The following is a 25,874-nucleotide window of genomic DNA, read 5'->3' on the forward strand; positions in this document are numbered from 1 at the left end:
TCGTGTAGAGATTATAAAGTACTGTTTTTATGTAAACAAATGTGTGCACGAAGCATTGTTTTTACTGGTCTTTTGTGCATTTTTCTTTAACAGATAAAAGAAAAACATTTTCTGTGGTTGGTTTTCGATTCATAACTTTTTAATTATTGAAACATATTTGCTTATATGCATCCAAGCTATACATCTACAAGCGGAATTTACCTGTATTGTTAACTAGCCAATCCCTGTTGGCGGCGGTATCCCGGATGTTCAGGGCTGCTCTTGATCTTTACGTCAGATCTATATGGACATAAACACATTTGGGTTTTGTATTCCTCTGGCGCCATCGTTCACACAATGAGTTGTTGTTATAAGTAGTGGTCATACGTTGTGTTATCAGATGATTTATTGCAAAAAATAAACATTAATAGTAAGAAACAGCACATATATTTATAATTTATTAGGAAAAACACATTTCTGTAGCATGCTAACCACCACAGAGCTAGCCCCGTCGTACAACAACAAACAAAAAAAAACTACACACGAGCGAAGTGAGTTTAGAAGGTTTTATTATATTTTTTTTCGTGATAGCATTTAATTTGAGAACACAGCAAATAAAGTCGAGGGTCACAAAGTTACTCCAGGTTTGGCTTTATCACACCCCTTTCACAACAGACAAGATGTTCACCGTATATCTATTAACAACATAGTGCCAAGAGAAAGCAAGTCTTTACACAATCACTCAGACACCTAAATTAATGTGGATCTGCACTGACTTTACACAGCGGACTGCATGGGAGAAAATTAACTTCGAAGAGAAGAAAACAAAACCAAAAAATAGATATATTTATATGCATACAAATGCATGCATATGTGACGACTCGTATGGATATATAGGTATAGGCATGTATGCGTGAGTGTCTGTCTGTCTAATGGATAAGTGAGAGTCTAGCGTTATCATATGCAATATACAATTGCACGTAATTACTGAAATGAGCCTGTGTAACATGAATATGTTATCTTTTTTGAAGTCCCAAAATCTTTTAAGGCAAACAGCAGATCTAGTTCTGGAGATGTGATCCATATCTGGAGCCATGATTTTTTTTTTTTTTTTTTAGAACACAGGTAAACACAAATTTGGCATTAAAATAGGAATATAGAGCCAGAGTTTCTATACAGTGGACACGGATACGAGGAGTCAAGGCAGATGACAGGACCAAACTAAAAGAACCAAGTAAAAGACTACCTTAAAATGGTGTCGAAGCAGTTTTGGAAATATCGCAATACTGTTGCAGTTTCAAGCTCTATTCATACAGTATAGAATTTAAGCAAATTCAGTACAGAATTCTAGCTCGGTCAACGTACACCAAAGCAAGAAATGATAACTATATATACAGAATGTGAATGATAAATACAGATTTAAAACAGTCCTGCTTTTTTCTTCTTCACTTTGATAACAGCTGTATCTCTTTTAGACCAGCACTACGTTCCTTTTATTTTGACTTCAGGGTTCACCACAGTTTTCATTGAATTCACCCACATAAACTGATTAAAATACTATAGATGACTTTGTAGTGTTTAATACAGTTCAGCTTGAAGTCAAATGGGCAAAAACAAACAAACCAAAAAAAAAAAAAAAAACTTGCTGAGAAACAAACATGAATATATTTGCCATAATAACTCCAAAGCTCCTGTCTTTTGCTTTACTAGTAACCATATAATGTCTGCTGTAGCCTAAACAGGCTTCAGGAGTTGGTCAGGAGGTTTGAAGAGGACCTGGACTTTATAAATATTTCTTTTTTGTATCGTTTTGGACAGCCATCTAACATATGATTTGAATCCGGGGCCTGGGCTGTGGGAGGTTAAGAAAATGTTAGTGAGCCCGACCAGTCCAGTAGAAACGTAAGGGGCGGAGGGGAACATGGAGGAGACTGGAGGGTAAAGGGTAGTGCTCAGCAACAGCCTCCTCCGGCTTGCTGTCCTCCCTGACTGCCGCCCATCGTGGAGTTGGTGGCAGCATGCTGGGGTCCAATCTTGATGCCGTTAGCCTGCGAACACAAATAAAACACACATAAAAACTCATTTCCATTTCAGATGAAAAGACTTTTCCACTTTCAGAAAAAAAAGCCCCATGTCATCCAAGATATTCATGTCTTTCCTTCTTCAGTCGCAAAGAAATTAAGTTTTTAAGAGGAAAACATTCCAGGATTGTCCATATAGTGGACTTCAATGGTGCTCAACGGATTAATGGTTATCAAAGGGCTCTAAATGATCTCAGCTGAGGAATAAGGGTCTTATCTAGCGAAACGATCAGCCATTTTTAAAAAAAATAATATTTATACACATTGACCACAAATGCTCGTCTTGTCTAGCTCTGCAATGCACATGAAATCTCCCATCTCATTTTCAACATCACTGTTTTACCTTTTATGTAAAGGGTGTTTGACCCTCCTTGCACGTTCACTGGTTTAGCACTTCTGCAGCGATGTAGGACAATTTTAAAGTTGGGGAAGAAAATGAGATGCAAGTTTTTCGACATACCCTAACTGTTTTGAACTGGAGTGCACAGAGTGTGCATGTGCATCACAGAGCTGGATATGACGAACATTTGAGGTTAAAAGGTATATAAAATAATATATATATATTTTTTTTTAGAAAATAACCTATCGTTTTGCTAAATAAGACCCTTATTCCTCAGCTGGGATGTGTGAAGCCCTTCGAAGCTGCACTGAAACTGCATTTATAACCTTTAATCTGTTAAGCACCATTGAAGTCCACTATACGGAGAAAAATCCTGGAATGTATTCCTTAAACAATTTCTTTGTGACTAAAGAAAGAAAGACATGAACATCCAGGATGACAATTATCAGGATTTTTTTTTTATTTTGGAAGTGGAATAAACCGTTAAAAGAACTCATAATGGTGATTTTGTACTGTCACGTAACGCTGTATTATGCAGAAAATACCAGCCCCTGTAGGCTTGAATTAGCAGGCCGCTTTTGTCAGTACTGAGGCGGGAGAACCTCTGGAGTGTTATTCCAGCGGCAACACAGAGACGCAGGGAAACCTGCCAGAGATTTAAAAAACACACACACCCAAGCTGGTGGCACTTTCATTCATCACACAAAGGTATCCTCCGTGCCAACTTCTCCCTTAAGCGGGCTCACGTTCAAAACAGACACGCCGTATCGAGGCTGCGCTTTTGAAGCATTCTCAGGAAACTACATTGCGCCAAATCTGATTTATAGTGATCTTGGGTGAGCTCACATGTGAGGTTCCTGGCCAGGATCTCTATCAGCTGATGCGGTTTGGACTCTGTGCCTTAACTTTTTTTTTTTTTTTAGTTTTCTTCCTACTCCAATAAAATAGCTGCAGTGGGCTCACCTCCATCAAACTGGCTGTAACTTACAATATGTGAGGAATTTATGTGTTGGCTACCAGCCAATAGAAAGAAACTAAAGAGCCGGAGGGCTTGTGTGGAGCTTTCCCTGGAGTACATCTGCGTTCCAGGTAAGTCATCGTCTTGCTCCTTCCTCTCACTTCAGTCGTACTTCATATCACTGTACAAGCATTCCCTATCATTACATTTCTGAACATTTTAATCACTGTTACAATGCCTGCAATCACATGCAAACAAGTACAGTAATAACTGCTATGCTCCATCAGCTATTACATCTGCATTTGCATAGATCTGAAGACAACAATGTGGCTACTGTGGGAAAACATCACCACAGTGCAAAGGGTATCAGCCATCCAATGAGACTCTTGTATATGATTTTACTCTTTTATTAAACTTTTTTTTTAAAGTGTTTGTCATTAGCAGCAATAGCTTCTACTAAAATTAAAGGATTAGTTTGTTTCCAAAATAAACAATTCTTGATAAATTACTCATCCTCATGTCATCCAAGATGTTCATGTCTTTCGTTCTTCAGTGGAAAAGAAATTAAGGTTGAGGAAAACATTCCAGGATTTTTCTCCATATAGTGGACTTCAATGGGGATCAGTGGGTTGAAGGTCCAAATTGCAGCTTCAAAGGGCTCTATACGAACAGAATAATGGTCTTATGTAGCAAAACAATCTGTCATTTACCAAAAAAAAAAAAAAAAAATTACAAATTTCTATACTTTTAACCACAAATGCTCCTTTTGCACTAGCTCTCACATTAGAAAGGTCAAGTGTGGTTAGTTCTTCGTCTGTATACTCCGGTTCAAAAAGGTGAGGTAAAGGGTGAAAAACTCCAACTTCAAAACTGTCCAACAATATTTGTTAGCACATTATTAGCGAACGAACAAAGAAAGTCAAACACCCTTTATAAAAAAGGGTGTTTGACTTTCTTTGCATGTTCGCTTTGTAAACACTGGGTTGGTACTTCTGTCTACGCCACACGTCACCTTTCCAACATGACTACTTAATGCGTCAAGCATTTGTGGTTAAAAAGTATATACATTTTTCTTTTTTTTAGAAAATGGCCAATCGTTTAACTACATAAGACCCTCATTTCTCAACTGGGATCGTGTAGAGCTCTTTGAAGCTCCACTGAAACTGCAATTCGGACCTTCAACCCATTGGCTCCCACTGAAGTCCCACTATATGGAGAAAAGTCCTGTAATGTTTTCCTCAAAAACCTTCATTTCTTTTTGACTGAAGGAAGAAAGAAAAAGACATGAACATCTTAAATGACATTGGGGTGAGTATTTTGTTTTATTCTGGAAGTGAACTAATCTTTTAAAGGTAAAGAATGCAATTTCAGTGCCATTAGCATCACCAAACTGTGAAAAAAAAAAAAAAAAAAAACCTTTGGATAAACAGGTCACAGAGCCACAGTATTCACTTTTTAGTGGTAAATAAAATCAATCATTCTATTATGACTGTCCCAGTATATTAAATAGGGAAACTAGTAAGTATTTTAACACAGGGAAAAAAATTAACTTCCTGGATAAGGTTTGTAAATCGATCTAAAATTGAATCAAACTGTGCAAAGTTTCTAAATCTAACCACTAGACCGTACATAATGGATTTCAGTGTAATGCTACAGGAAGTACTCTTGACCCAATTTTTTTTTACTTGTAACAGCAAACAAAGAATGTGCTTCCTTGTCATATGGGTTACCTCGTTGTTTATATCAAAGACTCCCTCCTGGATCTTTTCATAAATTTCCTTGGCCGTGTTGATAAATGCCTGAAACACAAAAAGAAGCATTTTTTATCCTTGTGATTAAAATGCCATCCTTCAACTGCTTACGCTGATAAACTCAAACAGTACCTAAATGAGACGCAAAACACAACCAATACTGGACACAAAACAATACTGCATATACTGGAATCAATATAATTCATGAATAAATTAGATCAGCTTGACATATTCGAAGAGTCAGAGTTTTTACAGTTGATGGCTGGTGCCCCCATCTGGCTGAAAGTGATGGTGTCTATTATTATTGGAATGAGCACACGTTGGTCACCCAGAGAAAATAAACATGGCCGTGTGCACGGCTCACCTTTAAAGTGTTAAGACCTGCCACTGGCACTTTGTAGCCTAATTAACAGAGCTGCTTTGCTTTTTGGTGCAACTGCCTTTTGGCTCTCCGGAGCAATCAGTCCTCTGCGGCTCAATTACCACCAAGAGAGAGAGAAAGAGATGGCTGAGCGAGTGCCGCAGATGTGTGCGCTCATATCCGTGCATGTGTGAGTGTGTGGCAGGGAATCTATGAATATGCATGAACCTTAAATAGGAGATTGAAACGTCATAAAGGGGTGGGGGAAGGGTCAGGAGAATTCACACGACACTAATGAGACAAATTAATCATTGAGGCGTCTTATAGTGGGAGGATGGGGGAGGGACTTCCACAATTTAACACCCCCGTTCTTTTAAAGCCAGCTCTAAGCCTTGCCTTAGCTTCTTGGCTTCCACAGCAGAGATCCCAATGTTTTTCTCCCCAGTCCGTGTGTCCCTAGGGTGTTATCTATATGCACGTATGTGCACATGTTTTCACACAAGAAGCCAAACATAAATCACGACACAAGCTCTGAAGACCTCTGAGCCACACAAGTGCTGTTTTACCTCTTCTACGTTTGATGCAGTCTTTGCAGAAGTCTCCATGAAGATCAGTCCATGTTCTCTGGCAAAGGCCTCGCCTTCCTCTTTCTTCACCTCTCTCCGTGACTCCAAATCACTGCCAGGAGAAAACAAACCAGATTTTAGTTCCGAATACACTGGACTGTGAAATAAGATAGCGTTTAAAAAGTTTAGGGTTTAACGTTTTTTTAAAAATGTTTTTAAAAGCCTCTTATGTTCACAAATGCTGCATTTATTTGATCAGGAATACAGTAAAAACGGTAATATTGTGATATATTACTACAATTTCAAATATCTGTTTTTATTTTAATATTTTAAAACAATTTTTGCAGTCATGTCACGTGAAACTTCACAAATCATTCTAATATGCTGATTTGGTCCACAAGAAACATTTCTCATTATTATCACTGCTGAAAATATTCAGAATTATTTGATTTTTTTGTAATGCCACTTTAGATCATTTTAGGTTGTCCATGCTTAACAAAAGTATTAATTTCTGGGCTCAACAATAAGGACTGCCCGATGACCAATTGGTACTGAAATGTAAAAAATGTGACTATACCAGCATGTCCTGTGAGTATTTTGAGCACTGTTGAGCGGATTTTTAAACACTTTTGTGTTCACACGCTCAACAGATATGTCTGTGATAGGCTACAATGATCATTGCTTCACGCTCTTCACTGAGCGCTTACATAGATACACATGGGAGCGTTTGAAAGCCGCGTCTATCAGAGGATCCATCTATGAGCAGATATATTAGGAATCCACTTGATCGGGCCACTGATGCCTCGTCACAGAAGTTTATCATTTGCATGTGTTAAGCGCACAAGCCAACTCCATTCAGTACTGAAGTGTTCTTTTATGTCTGACAACGAGATGCAACTATTTGAATATCTGGAATCTGAGGGTTCAAAAAATAAATAAATAAAATTATTCAATATATTGAGAAAATCGCCTTTATAGTTGTCCAAATGAGGTTTTTGCAATTTTGTAAAGCATATTACTAATCAAAAATTAAGTTTGATATATTTACAGTAGGAAATTTACAAAATATCTTCATGGAACATGATCTTTACTTAATATCCTAAAGATTTTTGGCATAAAAGAAAAATTGATAATTTTGACCCATTCAATGTATTTATGGCTATTGCTACAAATATACCCCTGCTACTTAAGACTGGTTTTGTGGTCCAGGGTCACATATAGAGCTGCGTGTTGGGCAACGCAGTTTCTTGCGATTGATTGAACAAAGAAAAATCACACACTGCTCTTGACTGAATAACTTTTGTATATTAAATTGCACAATGATTAATCAACATTTAAAGGAGAACTCCGGTGTGATATTGACCTAAAGTGTATTGAATCATGATACCGAGTGTGAACGTACCTTGCATATTTCATCTCGGTTTGTGTCCAGCTGTCCGAAATCTGGGGTCAGTTAGCCGATGCTCACGACAGGTTGTCAATGAAAGTCAATCGGGCATCGAAGGAGCCATGTAAATAAATCACTGTTTTGCGCTATTTACGAGGCACAAAGTAGCTCCACACTTCATCGGTAGACTTCCAAGGGCCCTGACATTTAAAACGAGACATTGAGAACTCAGAAAAAGCACCGGTAGTTTATTTACAAGAAGATTTATACAGACAGTATCTGGAAAAGAAAATCCGGTCGCCGCCATCCTGAACTTAGTCACGATAAATCGAGTGTCGAGCACCAATGAATTTATCAGGTTATCAACGTATCAGGTTGTAGTTTCCTTCGTGCTCGACACTCGACTTATCGTGCCTACATTTAAGATGGCGGCGACTGCTCTGTTCCTGGTGGAAGATGTCTGTATAAATCTACTTGTAAATAAACTACCGGTGCTTTTTCTGAGTTCTCAATGTCTCGTTTTAAATGTCAGGGCCCTAGGAAGTCTACCGATGGAGTGTGGAGCTACTTTGTGCCTCGTAAATGGCGTAAAACAGTGATTTATTTACATGGCTTTTCCGATGCCCTGTTCACTCTCATAGACAGCCTGTTGTGAGCATCGGCTAACTGACCCCAGATTTCGGACAGCTGGACACAAACCGAGATGAAATATGCAAGGTACGTTCACACTCGGTATCATGATTCAATACACTTTAGGTCAAAATCACACCGGAGTTCTCCTTTAATTTATACAGTGAAGGAAATGCCATGTTATTTTACATTTGATTATCTCATTTCTGTACTTGAACACCTGCAAAACTTGAAGCATTGTTTAATTTGTATTTACTTGTGCTATCAATTTACTGACTTTTCACTTGTCTTTAATAAAGTTTTAACTTTTTATTTGTTAGTAGTTTTTGCTTTGGTATTAAAATTGGAATCAAGAATTGCAAAACTCAACTAGTATCTATTGGTGTCATATAAGCTTATTAGAAAACAAGATAACATGGGTCAAAAAACAATGACAGCAACAAACTATTTTATGTTTTGTGACAGGGCAAGTAAAAAAAAAAAAAAAAAAAAGTAGGCACTGGCCCAACTGGGCCAGTATTAAAAAAAAAAATATTTGGTGTTGAGCCCTAAACAATCTATAGCATTTTCTACATATTAGTTACCACTATATCACTCAAGCAAATTAATCTGCTAATATTTAAACAAATTATTAGAGATTATGAGCATTAGTCAATAATCATGCCTGCTTAAAAAACATGTTAATGGATAATATATTGAAAGGTTAAAATGTGGTATAAACTGGTGCATTCAACAACAGAGTTTAGAGCCACAAGTCATTTCAGAAATGTTGAGCTGCAAAACGATTAGTCGCAATTAATCGATTTAAAATACAAGTTTATGTTTGCATACTATATGTACTGTGTATATTTATAGTGTGTATATAAATACATATTAATATGTTTTTGGAACCTGTGATACTTCTCAGGATTCTTTGATCAATAAAATAAAAGAACAGCATTTATTTAAAATAGAAAGACTTTAATAATACGCACTACTGTTCAAAAGTAATATACACGTATATATTAAGGAAAAATGTTAGATTTACACTTCCGCTCAAAAGTTCAGCATCAGTAAGACTTGTGATGTTTTTTAAAGAAGTCTCTAATGCTTATCAAGGCTGCATTTATTTAATCAAAATACAGAAGGAAAAGGTAATATTGCAAATGTTGTTAAAATAATGTTTTTATTTTAATATACTTTAAAATGTGTCACGTGATCCTTCAGAAATCATTCTAATATGCCGATTTATTATTAGAATGATCAATGTTGGAAACACTGATAATTCTAACAATTCGAACAACAGCTGCCAATTTTTTTTTTTCAGGATTCTTTGATAAACAACAAGTTAAAAAGAACAGCATTTCTTCAAAACAGAAATAATTTCTAACAATGTAAATCTATGCTATTACTTTTTATTAAATTAACAAAGAAAGAATGAACATTTACTGACCCTAAACGTTTGAACAGTAGTGTATAGTTAAAAAGCCTTTCTATTTTAAATAAATGCTGTTCTTTCATTTTATTGATCAAAGAATCCTGAGAAGTATCACAGGTTCCAAAAAAATATTAAGCAGCACAACTGTTTCCAACATTGATAATAAATCAGCATATTAGAATGATTTCTGAAGGATCATGTGACACTGAAGAGTGGAGTATTGATGCTGAAAATTCAGCTTTGTATCACAGGAATAAATGGCACTTTTAAAATGTATTCGAATAGAAAAGAGTTATTTTAAATTTTAATAATATTTCACAATTTTACAGTATTTTTAATCAAATAAATGCAGCCTTAATGAGCATAAGAAACGTCCTTAAAAATCTTACTGATTCCAAATTTTGAGCGGTGGTGTATATGTAAAATATTTATATTTATATATAATATAAAGTGTTTACATACAAATACACTCAATACAATATTAAAAAAAAAATATATATATACACATATCACAGTACACAAACCTATAGTATGCATACATACATTTATATTTTGAATCGATTAAAGGCAACTAACGATTAGCTGCAATTAATCGATTCAAAATAAAAATGTATGTTTGCAGCTCTATTCTGTACTCTTGTTCTCTTCTCATTTAATTGTGTAATTAACATGTAATTAAACTGTTATGTAATTAAAAAATACAAAGACAATTTGTATCAATATGTAATAAATAAACAAATAATATAATTACCAATAAAAATAAAAACGTATACAGACCTTTTATTTCCGATGAGCATGATGACCATGTTAGAGTTGGAATGTTGACGAGCATCTTCTAACCAAGTTGTCAAGTGGTTAAAGGTGTCCCTTCTGCAAATATAAACATCCACACAAATAAATGTAATAATTTTAATTGAATTCAACCAGAATAACTACTACAGTGAAGTACAGAATCTAGAATAGACAAGAAAACAATGGAGCAGAACAGAAATATGACCACCGTATGAGTTCGGTCTCACCTTGTGATGTCATAAACTAGCAGAGCCCCAGCTGCACCTCTGTAGTAGGACCTGGTGATTGAGCGGAAGGACTCCTGTCCGGCCTGAAACACACACAGACAGACAGACACAAGGATCACACCTCTAGTAAAAGCCTGTTTATGAGGAACAATCAGGTGCCAACAATGTCCACTGGGTATGTTGCGTCTTCACTCTGTGCGTCAACTATGTTCACCACAGTCCCTCCGGGCTCGTGTTGCCCTAGGAACTCCAGCTCTAAAAGACCACAGTGTCTTCTCACCACCGACTCTCCTTCCCACAATGCTTCTCTGGAGCGTGACGCCCGTCCAATCTGCCGGCCCCCAGTGCACGGACACTGTTCATCGGCGTGTCACAGTGCAAGATGGCCTCTGGTCAACCCAGCCCCTTTGACAGCAGGCAAATAAGCCAGGAGCACGTATTTGAATTCAATAACCCATTCCCCGGGGCAGCTGTTAACATTAGAGTTAATGGAGCCCATTGTGAATAAATGATGAATGACACCGTTATGCCTGCCATCTGCTGGAGTGAAAGGTTACAGGAAGGCCAGACATGCAGATTTCTCCTGTTACTTCATCCAACACTCCCCCATCTTCTCTAGTTTTATCACACAGCTTGTTGGAATAACCTTGAAATAAATTATTTATGGTGCATTTCAAGACACTACAATCTAGGTGACATCATCGCAACAAAACCACACCGAACAACCACCGCATGATTACCCCTAATTATCCTGACATTAGATTTTTCATGAGATAGCCTCACCCATGCTAACAGCCTATTAACATGAAAACATCTTATTTAACTTAACATAAATAACTGGGTTGCATCTCTTAATTAGTTTTTAAAAGAGTACAAGTGTACAAATAGAAAAAAAGACATTTTGATGTATAAAACAAACATTGGCGCCATGACCACAACATCATGGACACTGATACGTTGTCTCCCTCTGCTGGCTAAAATCTTTATGTGCTAGGATATTTTCTTTCACCTACATTGTTCTTAAACAAGGAAGATTGAACAAGTCTGCTCCTGAATGTGTCAAAATATTGACTGGTGTACTGTACAAACATTTACACATGTTGGCAAAGCACTGATCCATGTCGATTGAGACGTTTTAAAAAGCTCCATCATTAAAACAGACACGCACTCAATAACAAGGAATGTGTATTAAAATAAAGTACTTCTCAAGGTGGCATATTTTGAAAGACATAAAATGAACTATGCAATTCACTGAAATGTTTTGTATTTAGGTCCCTATGTTTTTTCCCTATGAAGAGCTGCAGCTGTCACAGAAAAAAAGAAAGAAAAACAACCTTTCAAAAGATTTATGACAATAAGGAATTTACTAAAATAAATTAAATTGATTAAAAGTAACGAGAGATTTCTGATGTTACAAAAGATTACCATTTTAAATAAATGCTATTCTTTCAAACTTCAAATAGAAGAATCCTGAGAAAATACATTGTTTCTTCAGATATTAAAGGGATAGTTTACAAAAAAAAAAATCTATCATTACTCACCCTCATGTCATTCCAAACCCTGAATATAAACCTTTGTTTATCTTCAGAACACAAAGAACACACAGATTTTTTTTTTTTTTTTTAATCTGAGAGCTGTCGGAAAACTGACTGAAATGGAAGATCAGAAATTGTTGAATGTTGTTATTTTTGGTTTCTTTGCGCACAAAATGTATTCTTGCTGACTATGCAGGGTCAGAAAGCTCTCGGAATTCATCAGAAATATCTTAATTTGTGTTCTGAAGATGAACAAAAGTCTTATGAGTTTGGAAGAACATGAGGGTGAGTAATTAATGAGAGAATTTTCATTTTTGGCTGAACTATCCCCTTAAACAGCACAGCTGCTTGTTATAATGTTTTTGAGCAGCATATTAAAAGTATGCTTTTTTTCTTGCAATTGTGAATTTACATCTTGCAATTCTGACTTTTTTCTCAGAACTGCACAACACAAACTTACAATTCTGGCTATTTTTTTTTACCTCAGAATTGTTCTATCTAAACTAGCAATTGTTATAATGTTGTTATAATGTCGCTTTCCTCAGAATTGCACATTTGAATTTCTAGGGCCTTGTTTATAAAAGGTGCGTACGCACAGATTTGATCTTTGGAGTGCGTGTATGTTTAAATCCACACCATCGCTCATACTTTGATAAAACTGCCTTTGACGTGGAAAAGTGTTTAGCGTTACGTACACACTTTTTCTTGTCGGAGTCCTGCAGGTTTTTGGAAATGTAAGCTGTTCTTGCAGCTTATTATTCTGAATTAAGGTACTTGGACGATGACTGGTGATCTTTTATGTTAATGACATTAATTAGGGGTGGTTTACAAGTGAGAGAGCTGAAACCATTCAGTTACACGCAAGTTCAAAATTCTTTGCGATTCACAGATTTCACATCTGAAAGAGAGGCATACGTGAGTTTTCAGTAAGCAGGTTCATTTTATGAATCACACATACTCATATTTTAGAAATGTTAGTACGATCAAATTTAGGATGGTTTCTGCGCAACATTTTATAAATGAGGACACTAGTTTATATCTCGCAATTCTGAGATAAGTCAATTGCAAGAAAAAGTCAGAATTACGACATAAACTTGCAATTGTAAGAAAAATGTCAGAATTGCAAGATATAAAATCACAGCTGCAGGAAAAAAAAAGACTTTTTCTCGCAATTGTTAGTTTATAGCATATAGTTCTGAGGAAAAAAGTCAGAATTGTGACTATTTCTTGCAATTATGACATTATATCTCACATTTCTGAGAAAAAATTCAGAATTGCGAGTTTGTATCACGCAATTCTGGGGAAAAAAAAGTCAGAATCGTGAGATTAAAAAGTCACAATAACCTTTTTATCTTTTTATTCAGTGGTGGAAGCGGGCTTTTATATACACTTAATTTTAAAATATATTAAGATATTTTTATTATTTATTTTATTTTATTTTTTAAATCGCAACAATTTCACAATAGTACTGTTTTTAACTATTTTTGATCAAATAAATGCAGCCTTGGTGAACATAAGAGACTTATTGTACCTTTCTGAGACCTACATTACTGTGCATATACACAATCATGATTAAACACTAAAGGAAGCATTTAATCACTTTAAAAGAGTTTAACTCCTTTCCTGAAAAAGAGACTAGAGTTTCTTGCTGTATTGGCTGAAGATATTGGCTAAACATAGTGACATTTTTTCCCATAGCAGCACTGGCATAAATTAGCATATTACCAGACAGCTGGGACCAGCCCATGGCATAAATGTTTTCCAATTAGAAACATTTTCTCCCTGTAAATCATTTTGAACCTGACATCAGGTTTGTTGACATGTCTATGGAGGGCAGGGCTTTAGAAGGGAAGCATGCTGATGAAGCAAGGGAAGCAGGTAAGGGTAGTCACATTGGCCCCTGCTGGCTAAAGTTTTTACTACACAATTTGGCTGCAAAAAGCATCTTCTACCACTAAAAGCTATTAAATAAAACTGATTCTGAAAACAAAAATCTTTTGCAAGTAACATTTACATACAGTAGACAATTTTGTAAGGGCTCTTAGAAAGTTGAAATTGATTGACTTTGACCTCAGAGCTCATGATAGATACGTTTAAACTGCATTAGACTGTTATGGTGCCAATCAACATCGTCATGGCATCTTTTCCTGTCTCTAGAGTCATTAATCACATGACGTTTAGGTTCAATATCATGTGCCCTGGCAGCCGCAGGCATATTGCTGCATGAGCATTTTTGTATGGCCAAATCTGTGTAATCAGGAAATGCATGTTACCACAACACTGTCTCTACTGTGTTAGTTTCATATATCAGCCATAGTAACACTTACTAAACAACATTTACTGAGGGCTGACCAACTTGAATAATCACAGAGATCAAAACAAACCTAAACTGCAGAGCAAAAAAGCAAAATCATTCTCTACACAAATAAGGTGCGTGAAAAATCAGACGATTTTTAATCTTACCGTATCCCAGATCTGAAGTTTTATCTGTTTGCCATCTATAGTGATCATTCGCGCTCCAAATTCAACACCTGTCAAGACAAATGAAAGCAGAGCTTGAGTCGTGACTCACAGGGCACTGAACGCATCTCCTCAGATTTGCATCAATGCTACTGATCAGATCTTTCATTTTAAGCATTAGTGAGATCAAACTTGACAATACAGTTATCAAATGCCAGCTTTAAATAAATTTGAATACATGGTGTAGATAAAGCCTATTTATCCACACCACAAATTTCACTACTATAATGTGGTTTCAGAAGATTTCTTACAAAAACACTTCAAGGAGACTGGCACCAGCCTGCTTCCTGTGCTAATGAGACTCATTCCTGCTGTTTTAATTAATGAGAAAATATGTGGTTGGGTTAAAAGAGCCTTACCGATAGTGAGATCATGCACTGGCTGAAAGCGCTTATCTGTAAACTGTAATAATAGGCACGACTTCCCCACACCTGCAAAACAAACACACAGGGTCACACGTGAATGGCCACAATTAGCCTCAGGCCTATACATCTGCTGTATCTCATTACATCAAAATCATTTGTTCAGGCTGTAATTGAAAAACTGCACAAAGTGACAGGGCTATTTCTGTTTTGAGACAAAAACAGGCGTAACCCTCTCATCTTACTTCCAAACAATGTGCATAAACATACATGGTTTAATTAAAGTCAATGTAAAACCAGATTATTATTACAGAGAAATAACTATATAAAATAACTAATGCACAGAGATCAATATCAGACAAATAATTAAAGTAAGTCACATTAGGGCAGATGAGTTTGATACAGCATCTAAGACCAATTACCTGATGGATGGATAGCAAAAACAAAGACATCTCTCATATTCAGTTTTCTTTTTTTCACATTTAATTTGTTTAAACTACATACCTGTGCACCTGCTACTTAGATATAATACCATATTGAAATAAACTAATCAGATAAAAGCATCAGTTCAAGACATTTTATATTTCTGGCTTAACTAAATAAACCCATCCCCCGAAATGAAATTAGAGGATCTGCCATGATACGCAAACAGGTTAAATGCTTATGACATTAGGAGGAGGCATTACCGTGAGCAACAGCCGTTGCTAAGCAAACAAGCAGCATTCAAAGAGCGCTCACAAGAGAGATGTATGGAGACAACACAACAATGATGTAATTACAATGTGTAATGTGCAGACACACCTACAACAAACACTACACTCGACCTACAGACCAATATAGTAACTACCTTGGAAATAAATAGGGTATAGAAAATACTTGTGAGACCTGTTGTTTTGTCTCTTGAGAATAACGGTGACAACATAAACTGGTAACAGCTGGATGTTATCGCTTTAATCAAACCCTTTAGTATTATATCTATGCCAATATGGTCATGGCAAGCAGCTGAAATTAAAGTAATAGGGATGAGATGCTTTCAAACACTTAATTGTGTTTAGTTTCAGTTTAATTGGTTAAAGCGAGTTTGCATATACACTACCAGTCAAACTTTTTTTTTTTAATGTTTTTTAAAGTCTCTTCTGCTCACCAAGCCTGCATTTATTTGATCGAAAGCACAGTAAAATTCTGAAATATTTTTAGTATGTAAAATACCTGTTTTCTATTCGAATACAAATTTTAATTTTTATTTATTCCCGTGATTTCAAAGCTGAATTTTTAGCATCATTACATCAGTCACATGACTCTTCAAAACCATTCTAATATTCTGATTTGCTGCTCATAAAACATTTAACAGCTGAGTAATTTTTTTTTCAGGTTTCTTTGATGAATAGAAAGTTCAGAAGAACAGCATTTATCTGAAATAGAAAACTTTTGTCATACATCATAACATCATGAATGTCTTTATCATTACTTTTGTTTAATTTAAAGCGTCCTTGCTAAATATAAGTTTAATTTCTAGAATTTCTCACTATTTATTTTAGATAATGCTGATCTTTGGATTTTTCTATCAATCAAATAATCCTGAAAAAAGTACTCAACAGTTTTAAATATTAGGGGTTGATGGGGAAAAAAAAAATCGATTCACATAGAAATCACGATTCAGCCTTCAAGCGATTCACATTGAAAATGTGCTCTAAAAAAATTCTCTAAAAAGTGCAAAATTTGATCATTTAGGAATCATAATTAAATAAAAAAAAAAAATTGTGAATTCAATTTTTAATGGAATCGTGACCCTAAAAATCGATTTGAATCAAATCAATCATAAGTTACCAAAAGATTCCCATTCATAATAAATATTGATAATAATAATAAATGTTTCTTAAACAACAAACCAGGATATTAGAATGGTTTCTGAAAGATCATGCGACACTGAAGACTGAATCAAATAAATGCAACTAACACTACACTCAACCTACAAACCAATATAGTAACTATCTTGGGGGAAAAACAGGCTACACAAAACACAAAAAACAAACATGATTAAAAATCAAAAAATCGTGAATTTGACTTTAATTGAATCGTGACCCTTAAAAACAATTTAAATCAAATCATAAGGTACTGAAAGATCCCCACCCCTAATAAATATTGATAATAATAATAAATGTTTCTTGAACAACAAATCAAGATATTAGAATGATTTCTGAAAGATCATGCGACACTGAAGACTGGATCAAATAAATGCAACAAACACAACACTCGACCTACAGACCAATATAGTATCTTGGGTGGGAAAAAACAGTCTTTATAAAATACAAAAAACAAACATGATTAAAAATAAAAAAAAATTGTGAATTCGATTTTTATTCAAATCGTGACCCAAGAATCGATTTGAATCTAATCATAAGATACCAAAAGATTCCCACCCCTATTAAATATTGTTAATAATAATAAAATAAATGTTTCTTGAACAACAAATCAGCATCTTATAATGATTTCTGAAAAATCATGCGACACTGAAGACTGGATCAAATAAATGCAACAAACACTACATTCGACCTACAGACCAATATCTTGGGAAATAAAATAAATGCAGGCTTGGTGAGCAGAAGAGAATTCTTTATAAAACGTTAAAAATCTTACTATTCAAAAACCTTGGACTGGTAGTGTAAATGTGGTTTGTCCTAGAAATCCAGCAAACCCTCACCTAGTGCCAGTTTTAGCACTGCAAACTTACACCTCAAGCATGAACAGAGACTGGGCTAGATGCAATCTCACGATGCCTAGTAATGACTAGCTAGCTCAAGTTTCAGAGGAGCATCATCTGACCTGGGTTGAGCAACATACAAAGGCATAAGCTTGTTTACACATTGTTTTTACAACCACAACTGCTTAAAAAGTGATTGTCACAAAACCAATTTCAATGTTGTTCAGCATTTTGTAAAATGCATTAGGGATTGAATAGTTTATGTCGGTTGCTCTTGATTTAAGCACAGTCCAAGGCCTGATACAAAAGAAAGAAACTCTCTGGACAACTGCAGGTGGAAGTGTCAAGTTAGGTAAGATGTTGAAATGCACTGCCTTCATAACATACTGATCATTAGATGTCATGGCACAACCTGTATTATGGCCTAGCTGGGAAGATTAAATGAATACTCCACCCAAAAACTAAAAAATTATTTTAATTTACTCACCCTCATATCATTCCCAAACCTGTATAACTGACATTCTTCTGTGGATGATAAAATGTTATTTTGAGAAATGTGTGATTTTGCCCATATCATAGAAGTCAATGATCACCAATGCTGTTGGGTTACCAACATTTCTCTAAATATCATCTTTTATGTTCCACAGAAGTAAGTCATATAGGTTTGAAATGACATGAGGGTGAGTAAACAACAGAATTTTAATTTCTGGGCGAACTATACTTAACTCACTTACGTCGGCTGTCATGTTTTGACCAAACTCGCATTGAAAGACACAGTTTAGATGTACATAAAAAGGATGTGTATATATATATATAAATAATCTACATGGTTTAGTTTTCCAAAAAATGTAGAGCACCACCACTACATCTCCACATGAGGTAGAAAAGAGGCTTCTCAGTAAACAAAGCAAACTTACCTATTATTCGGTCAGTGAAAAGCTTGATAAAGGTTACATTTGCAACATAAAAGACCCCAGTTTCCAAAAAGCATTAAGTACAACAACAAAAGATTCTTACTTATGATTATTTTGATGCTGCAACAAACTCTTCAACACAAAATTGGTCCTACAATTGAATCTAGATCTTACCAATGTTGAAAAACACTGTGCAATTATTATAGGTATTGTATCGGAGAAAAAGTTCTCAATCCTACTTTATATTAAGTGTCTTTAACTACTATGTACTTACATTTAAAAAATTGCATTGAAAAACACTTTTCTGCTATTGAGGTGAGATACGGGTAAGGTTAAAGAGAAGTTTTATGTATGAATAGGTTGAAGGGTGGGTTAAAATGTACTTGTAGTGCAATTACAGATGTAACTACAAAAATTACTTACAGATGTAATCAAACATGAGTTTTTAAAAAATATATAAATACAACAAAAACGTGTCTGTGCACATAAGTGCACTGTACCAAATTATTAATTTTAATGTTAGTGCATGGTAGTTAAAGACACTTAATATGAAGAGGTTCTGAAAACGAACAAACCAAAGCAAAACCTGTAACCTGGAATGAAGTAGATTCAAAATCATACCGACAGTGTTGGGTGGCATTAAACATCATTAGCATTATATTAATGTGTTTCTTATCTAGCAAAATATTAATTCTGTAAAAACAAAAAATATAAATGACAAATTAATATTTGCCGATGCTGTTGCCGTATCTCTTGGGGAAAGGCCTACATTGACAGAAATCTGATGAGAATACTAACGTTAGCAGGCCACAATTATACGGGGTTGCCAACATCAAAACACAAATTGTACGATTCTGACTGATCAATGTGAGAGTTTAGCAATAAAACAAAAAAAATATATTCGATAGTCATTGCTTATTAAACGTGTTTATCATCTGAAAAACGCAAATGAGCCAACGCCATTTTCAGAAAGAGTAAATAGCTGCTAGCGGTGTTGGCTAACTAGCCAGGCTGTTGTGGCCTTTAGTCAGGGTAGAAAAAGACGTAAGCAAAGCAATCGAACATTGAGCCAGACGCACTGACACGTCCATAGCATGTTGTTTTTTCACACTACATGTCATGCTAATAGAAAGCGGAGATGCTGCTGTTGTTATTGAGGCAGACAGCTGATGTGAAGCAGCGGTTAGCTTGTTTGCTAGCTCCCCCCACCCAGCGGAAAACAAAAGACCGTGACAGCCTTATAACCGCACACCGCTGCCGTGACATGCAGCACAGGCTTAGGAATTGACTTTATGTAAGCGATAATAGTAAGACTAAGAGCTAATGAGGCAGATGGAGAGAAAGGCAGAGAAAAAATCAGGCTGTCAGTCCTCCCACCCCTCGCGCCTCTGCTTGAACCACGTCATTGACTCCAACACTGCGGAAATAACAGACTCACTGTCGCTGCTTACCCGTGTCTCCGATTATGATGTATTTGAAGAGATACGCGTACGCCATGGCCAAGCGGTCCTGTATTAACCTGTTTTGGCCTTACTAAAATGGCTCCTTGAAGCTAAAACCGCAGGGATAGTGTGTGATATATGCCTCCGCTAAGCCAGCCCTTTTCTCTCCTCGACGGGAAGGAACAATAAACACCTCGGAGCTCCAGCCGGCCTACGTCACACACGTCCCGCCTTCGCCACGCACGCAGAACAGAAGAGGCTGTGGACCTCACCGGAAGTTCACTCACCGAACCGCTATGTGTCAGGCCAATGTTCTTTGAGAGGGCAGAGGCACAGTATGTCCTTTGAGGGTCACGATTTAGGGTTTTATTGTTTTCTAAACATTTTCTAAAATAATAGCTATCCTTCTAAAATGTCAAACTTTATAGTGTTTACTTGAAAGTGATAGTGGGTGAGTGTCCCTAACAGAATGAGCATTCCTAACAACTTTGAAATAGTAAAAGAAGACTTTCCCATTTAAAACAACAACAACAACAAAACAATATTAATCAACAACATTTAATGACATTTATCACTGAAAAAAGCACAAAAATTGGGGCAGTACCTTTAAAGTGGCATTTTTTTTTTGCCCCCAGAAAGATTTATAGACTAGCAGTAAATGAAAATGCTTTTATTTTCTAATTGCATGTTATCTTTGCAATTGATGCATGTCTTTAATTTGTAAAGGAAAACCACACTGACACAGATAGAACATGCAGACCTTCCTGCAACAACAAAGAGTTATATATCAGGGTTTGGTCAATTACCCGGATGTGTGGCCATTTTGGCAATACTTGAATGTAAACAACAGCACTGATCGCACAGTTAATGTTCTACCAAATACGTTGTTCTGCTAATTTATGTTGTCTCAACCACGGAAATAAAATATGTGTGGAGGCTGCTAAATTTAATATATATATATATATATTAGTGGTGGGCCGTTATCGGCGTTAACGTGCTGCGTTAACGTGAAACTCTTATCGCGCGATAAAAAAAATATCGCCGTTAATCTATTCTCAAATTTGGGTTGGGAGCTGGGTCTAAACTACGCAAGCTATGATGACTTTCACCTTGATAGTTTAACGCGGATGTATACCGAAGACTGTAGTAGAATATGGTCGCGCGTTTAAGTCTCCTCCGCCAAAACACAGACAGGATCGCGTCATCCTCCATTCATAAAAACCGAATCTACTATAGCGAAATGCCACGTAAATTCGTCGTTTTTTGGATTCATAAATCAAATGTTGGTCAGTCACTTAATTCAAATCGCGATATGGACTAGTGTCTGTGAAAACTGAAATGCAAAAAGACCGTTTTAATAGGAATCCGATATGTTCCGTTTGCCTAGCTGTATGTATGCATTGCGGAGACGAGCTTTTACTACACGCATACTGAAACACACGTGACGCTCCCGGTAATTTTTGGCATTTGCATCTCACATGAACAGATAAACTCAATCTCCCAAACTGCTGTGAGTGTCACTTTTACCGTTTCATTTGAGAAAACTAGCATCATATCATACTGTATACACAGAAACTTCTCGGCAACCTGTCAAAATAAAAGTACGGTGTAACATGTAATGGGCTGGGTAGGTGTTGACGTTAAAAAAAACACAATCTAATAGGTAGAAAAAATAATTTCATTGTTAGTTAGTTAGTAAACACAAGTACATCTAATTGAACAATTTATTTTCATCAACAAATTATCATAGAACAGCTTCATGAGCTTTATGATCCATTCTCAAAGACTTTAAGTCATTATTTGGGTAGCACACATATTCTGAATGCCTTCAGCAGAATTCAAATTAGCCATTTTAATCTAGATTAATCTAGATTAATTCCAAAATTTAATCTAGATTAATCTAGATTAAAAAAATTAATCTATGCCCACCCCTAATATATATATATATATAGAGAGAGAGAGAGAGAGAGAGAGAGAGAGAGAGAGAGAGAGAGAGAAGGACTTACTAAGCAGGAAAGGGTGCAATATTTTGACAAACTGAAGCTAACAGGTGGTAATAATACGTACAAGCAGTATTAATTAAGATATTAGGCTAATATTTCACCTACCTGACCAGAAATGATAAGAAGAAACATGAATGTTGTCAAAATTCTTGCTCTGGAAATCCTGGTTCAGTTTGGCCAACCACAAACGCCCTTTATTCCTCAGACAGTTTTTGCACTCTTCTTCTTGATTTGTTATAACTTTTGGCAGTCTATAGTACTCCAAATGTTTTTCCTGATCCAAACGATTAGTACAGCCCAAAATTTGACAACAATTTACCATTTTCAGCAGCAATAATCAGCAAAATTTGCGAGTTCTGTTCGGTTTAGTGAAATTGTTTGCGTTCAGTGCCGCCAATATGGCTGTTTGATGAAGTGAAAACACTCTATACTTTAAGTAAAAATGGCAGACTTCTTTCAGGTGATATATGCAGGACTTCTTCATTTATTTAGTCTACTTAAACCCACCCCTGCAAGTTCACATTCATCTGCCTTCACATTTGCAACAGCCACATATGAAAATCCGATCAACAACCAATGCATAGAAGTCCCCACCCTTCATTTTTGCAATAATCGGTTACTCTCAGATGTATATGTCACAGTGCAGAGGAGGAGATCTTTTTCAGTTTGTTTTTCATGACTTTGAAGGGATAGTTTACCCAAAAATGAAAATTTTGTCATCATTTACTCATACTGAAGTTGTTCCAAACCTGTATGAATTTCTTTCTTCTGTTGTACACAAAATAAGATATTTTAAAGAATGTGGGTAACTAAACAGTTGACTGCAACAATAACTCACATAGTATGAAAAAAATACTATAGAACTCATAGTCAACTGTTAACTGTTTCAGTTTGAGTAAATGATGACAGAATTTAAATTTTTGGGTGAAATATCCCTTTAAGGTTACATATCACTACTCTAAGGTACCAATATGCACCTTGTGACAAGCTGTTGTATTTTTTTACGACAGTGATTATTTTGGGGACTATCCTATGTATTAAGAAATTACATTTTTAGTAGGTTCTGCAAAACTTTTAATCGCGATTAATCGCATTCAAATAAAAGTATGTTTACATACTATATGCGTGTGTACTGTGTATATTTATTTTGTATATATAAATACACGGACATACATGTATATATTAAAAAAAAATATTTGTATGTACAGTCAAGCCCGAAATTATTCATACCCCTGGCATAATTCTGACTTAAAGTTACTTTTATTCAACCAGCAAGTTTTTTTTTTTTATTAGAAATGACACAAACGTCTTCCAGAAGATAATAATGTACAAGAGGCATCATTGTGGAAAAAATTATTATTCATCTTTTATTCAGTGATGGGCAAGCTACTTGGAAAATGTAGTGAGCTAAGCTAACAGTTACTCTTCATTAAATGAAGCTTAACTACACTAAAGCTACAGCCTTGGGTAATGTAGCAAGCTAAGCTACAGCATCATGGCAAAAGTAGTTCACTACATCTAAGCTATTTTTTTAAATTTCATTTTTCTATTGAACCAACATCATACAAAGTCAGTGCTCTCTCAGTGATCAATTAAATTGTCAGTCATACAGGCATGCAAGTTCAGTTTAATTGTTTATTCAACCACTCTTCCAAACCAATTTGGCAACAAAAATCTGTATCATGTACAGGGCTGGATTTATCTCATATTCTGGGGGGTTGAATTCTTTCTTGAAAAAAATAAAAACAAAAAAGCAATGGCACCAGTCTCACAATATTAAACGAATAAAACAGGGAAAACACAAAATTTGTAAATAAAATAATTTTATACATATTATTGAATAACATAGTCTATATATGGATGGGTGTTCGTCAACTGATTGCATGTCGTCAGAGTTTACAGTGTTGACAGCTTCGTAATAAATAGCCTAAAGGAAGCGCTGTAGATTTGTTGTATATAGCTACTAAAATATGACAGACCGCACAAAAACAGCACTTTAATTTACTGCCGTGTTTGAACAAAGATAGTGATTGATTTCATGAATACAGGAGCCTGATTTTTTTAATTGTCAGAATCTATAGTACATAACAAATACAAAAATAAAAACAAATCACAAACTTTTGCAGTCAAGACTGTGAATAAAAGACAAGTGTGGAATGTAAGCCAGATTTGGCCCAGACTCTGTTACTATCTGGGAAGCAAAGCTAAATTCTATTGTAAATTTGTTAACTGACAGTAAGAATATATAACCGAATCAAGCGGCTATTTTCGTTTGCAGAAGGTAAAATGCATTAACGTAAAAATTTAACCGACAGGTCACAGCGGCTAGGCCTATAAGTCACATTATATTCTGAAATAAACAGGCCTACAGCATAATGTTATGACATTATTTCCCTCACTCCACAACAAATCCTTTAACTTTAATCTTATTCAGAACAGAACAATGATGAAATAAATAAATAAATAAACAATCCAAAACAAATTAAATGTGAAAGTAAAGATGGGCTTATGTAGACTACCTCTCTTGCCACAAATACAAATGTTTCCATATCTGCAATGTATTTGAAGCAAAATTATTATGCATTGGGTGCTTTGTACTTCATGCACGTCGACGGAAAATATCATGATGAGCAAAAATGTGCCACAGGACCGGTGGTCATGCTGAACTGCATGTTATACACACTATTTAAATTGACTAGTGTAACTTTTGGGTGACTGTGTTTTATTTTTCAAATGAACATAGTGTGCGCGTAAGACACGTAAGACACCAGCGCGACCAAACAGCTGAATATCATATTCTGTCATGTTGGTCATAGTCATAGGCGTAATTCTATGGGGGGACAGGGGGACACGTCCCCCCCAATATTCAAAGAAGGACAATTTGTCCCCCCCAATATTTGATCATACTGTATGATTATGCGGGCGATATCGATGTGATTGCAAATACGTCTTTCTTTCCAGCTCCGAAAATATAAAATCCCGGCCGGTCCATTTCCCAAATCCATTCGACTGGCCTTACACTATACATTAACAAAACCTGATCCATGTCATGTTTTCCCCTATACCTTTAGTAGGCGCCACCGTCAGTGAGTTAGGAAAAAACAAACAGAAGAAGAGCGCGAAATCTGACAGACATTTGGCACATATCTATATGGTGTTTTTGGCTGACATAATCCCTTAGATAACGACCAGGTGAATTTCACTAGAATTTCGAATTGTAGAATTTGTAAATTTCGACTGTAATATTATACAGCTTGTATGAATGGGTCTATTGACAAGCTAGCCGACAGCTAGCTAACGTTACTGTATACACGCTAGCATGTAGCCTGGCTTTAAAGCAAACTGGGATAGCGGTCAGTGACAGGCTTGTCAAATCTACTGTACCAAACCCAGTTTTTACAGCTAACGTTAGCGTTTTGAGCCACGGTCCTGTTCTCTGAATTGGGTTTATCTAGCAAGTTATTTTAGAGTCCTGTCATTTGTTCTTTCTTACTTCACCATTTTCATCCCTTGGAATTGCGTTGCTGTTATATTTCACAGTATTGGCCAAAAATGAACAAGAGAAAGACTGCAGCAGCTGACATCTGTAATTTCTTTGGAAAGAAAAAGAAAGTAACGTTACGTTTCTGGAGATTTTAGGCATTTTTAACAGAGAAGTGAGAAGTAAGGTACTAAGGTAACGTTACCGGACAGCATGACATTAATAGCTCTTAACCCTTGTATGGTGTTCGGGTCTGTAGGACCTTTACTCTGTCCTCCTCCTGTCAGGCCTTGCTGTTATGTGTGTGTGTGTGTGTGTGTGTGTGTGTTCTTGTATAGTATATGGTTTATGAGGACACAAATGTGTATAATGACTTGGGTATTACAACGTAAACATGGTTTATGAGGACATCTGTGTCCTCATAAAC

General features: G+C 35.9%; 1 protein-coding gene across 1 annotated transcript; it reads right to left on the bottom strand.

Moving 5' to 3' along the window:
* Positions 1 to 531: 531 nt before the first annotated feature.
* On the bottom strand, positions 532 to 20,178 carry rab2a (RAB2A, member RAS oncogene family). The gene is made up of 8 exons (XM_073849008.1): positions 19,973 to 20,178; positions 14,904 to 14,975; positions 14,488 to 14,555; positions 10,490 to 10,572; positions 10,248 to 10,340; positions 6,037 to 6,148; positions 5,089 to 5,157; positions 532 to 2,027 (listed from the first exon to the last, which is right to left on the bottom strand). The coding sequence occupies exons 1-8, from the start codon at positions 20,016 to 20,018 to the stop codon at positions 1,932 to 1,934; spliced, it is 639 nt and encodes a 212-aa protein (XP_073705109.1). The 5' UTR covers positions 20,019 to 20,178; the 3' UTR covers positions 532 to 1,931.
* Between the last annotated feature and the right edge of the window lie 5,696 nt (positions 20,179 to 25,874).

Source organism: Garra rufa, chromosome 10, assembly GCF_049309525.1.
Source record: "Garra rufa chromosome 10, GarRuf1.0, whole genome shotgun sequence".
Taxonomy (NCBI): domain Eukaryota; kingdom Metazoa; phylum Chordata; class Actinopteri; order Cypriniformes; family Cyprinidae; genus Garra; species Garra rufa.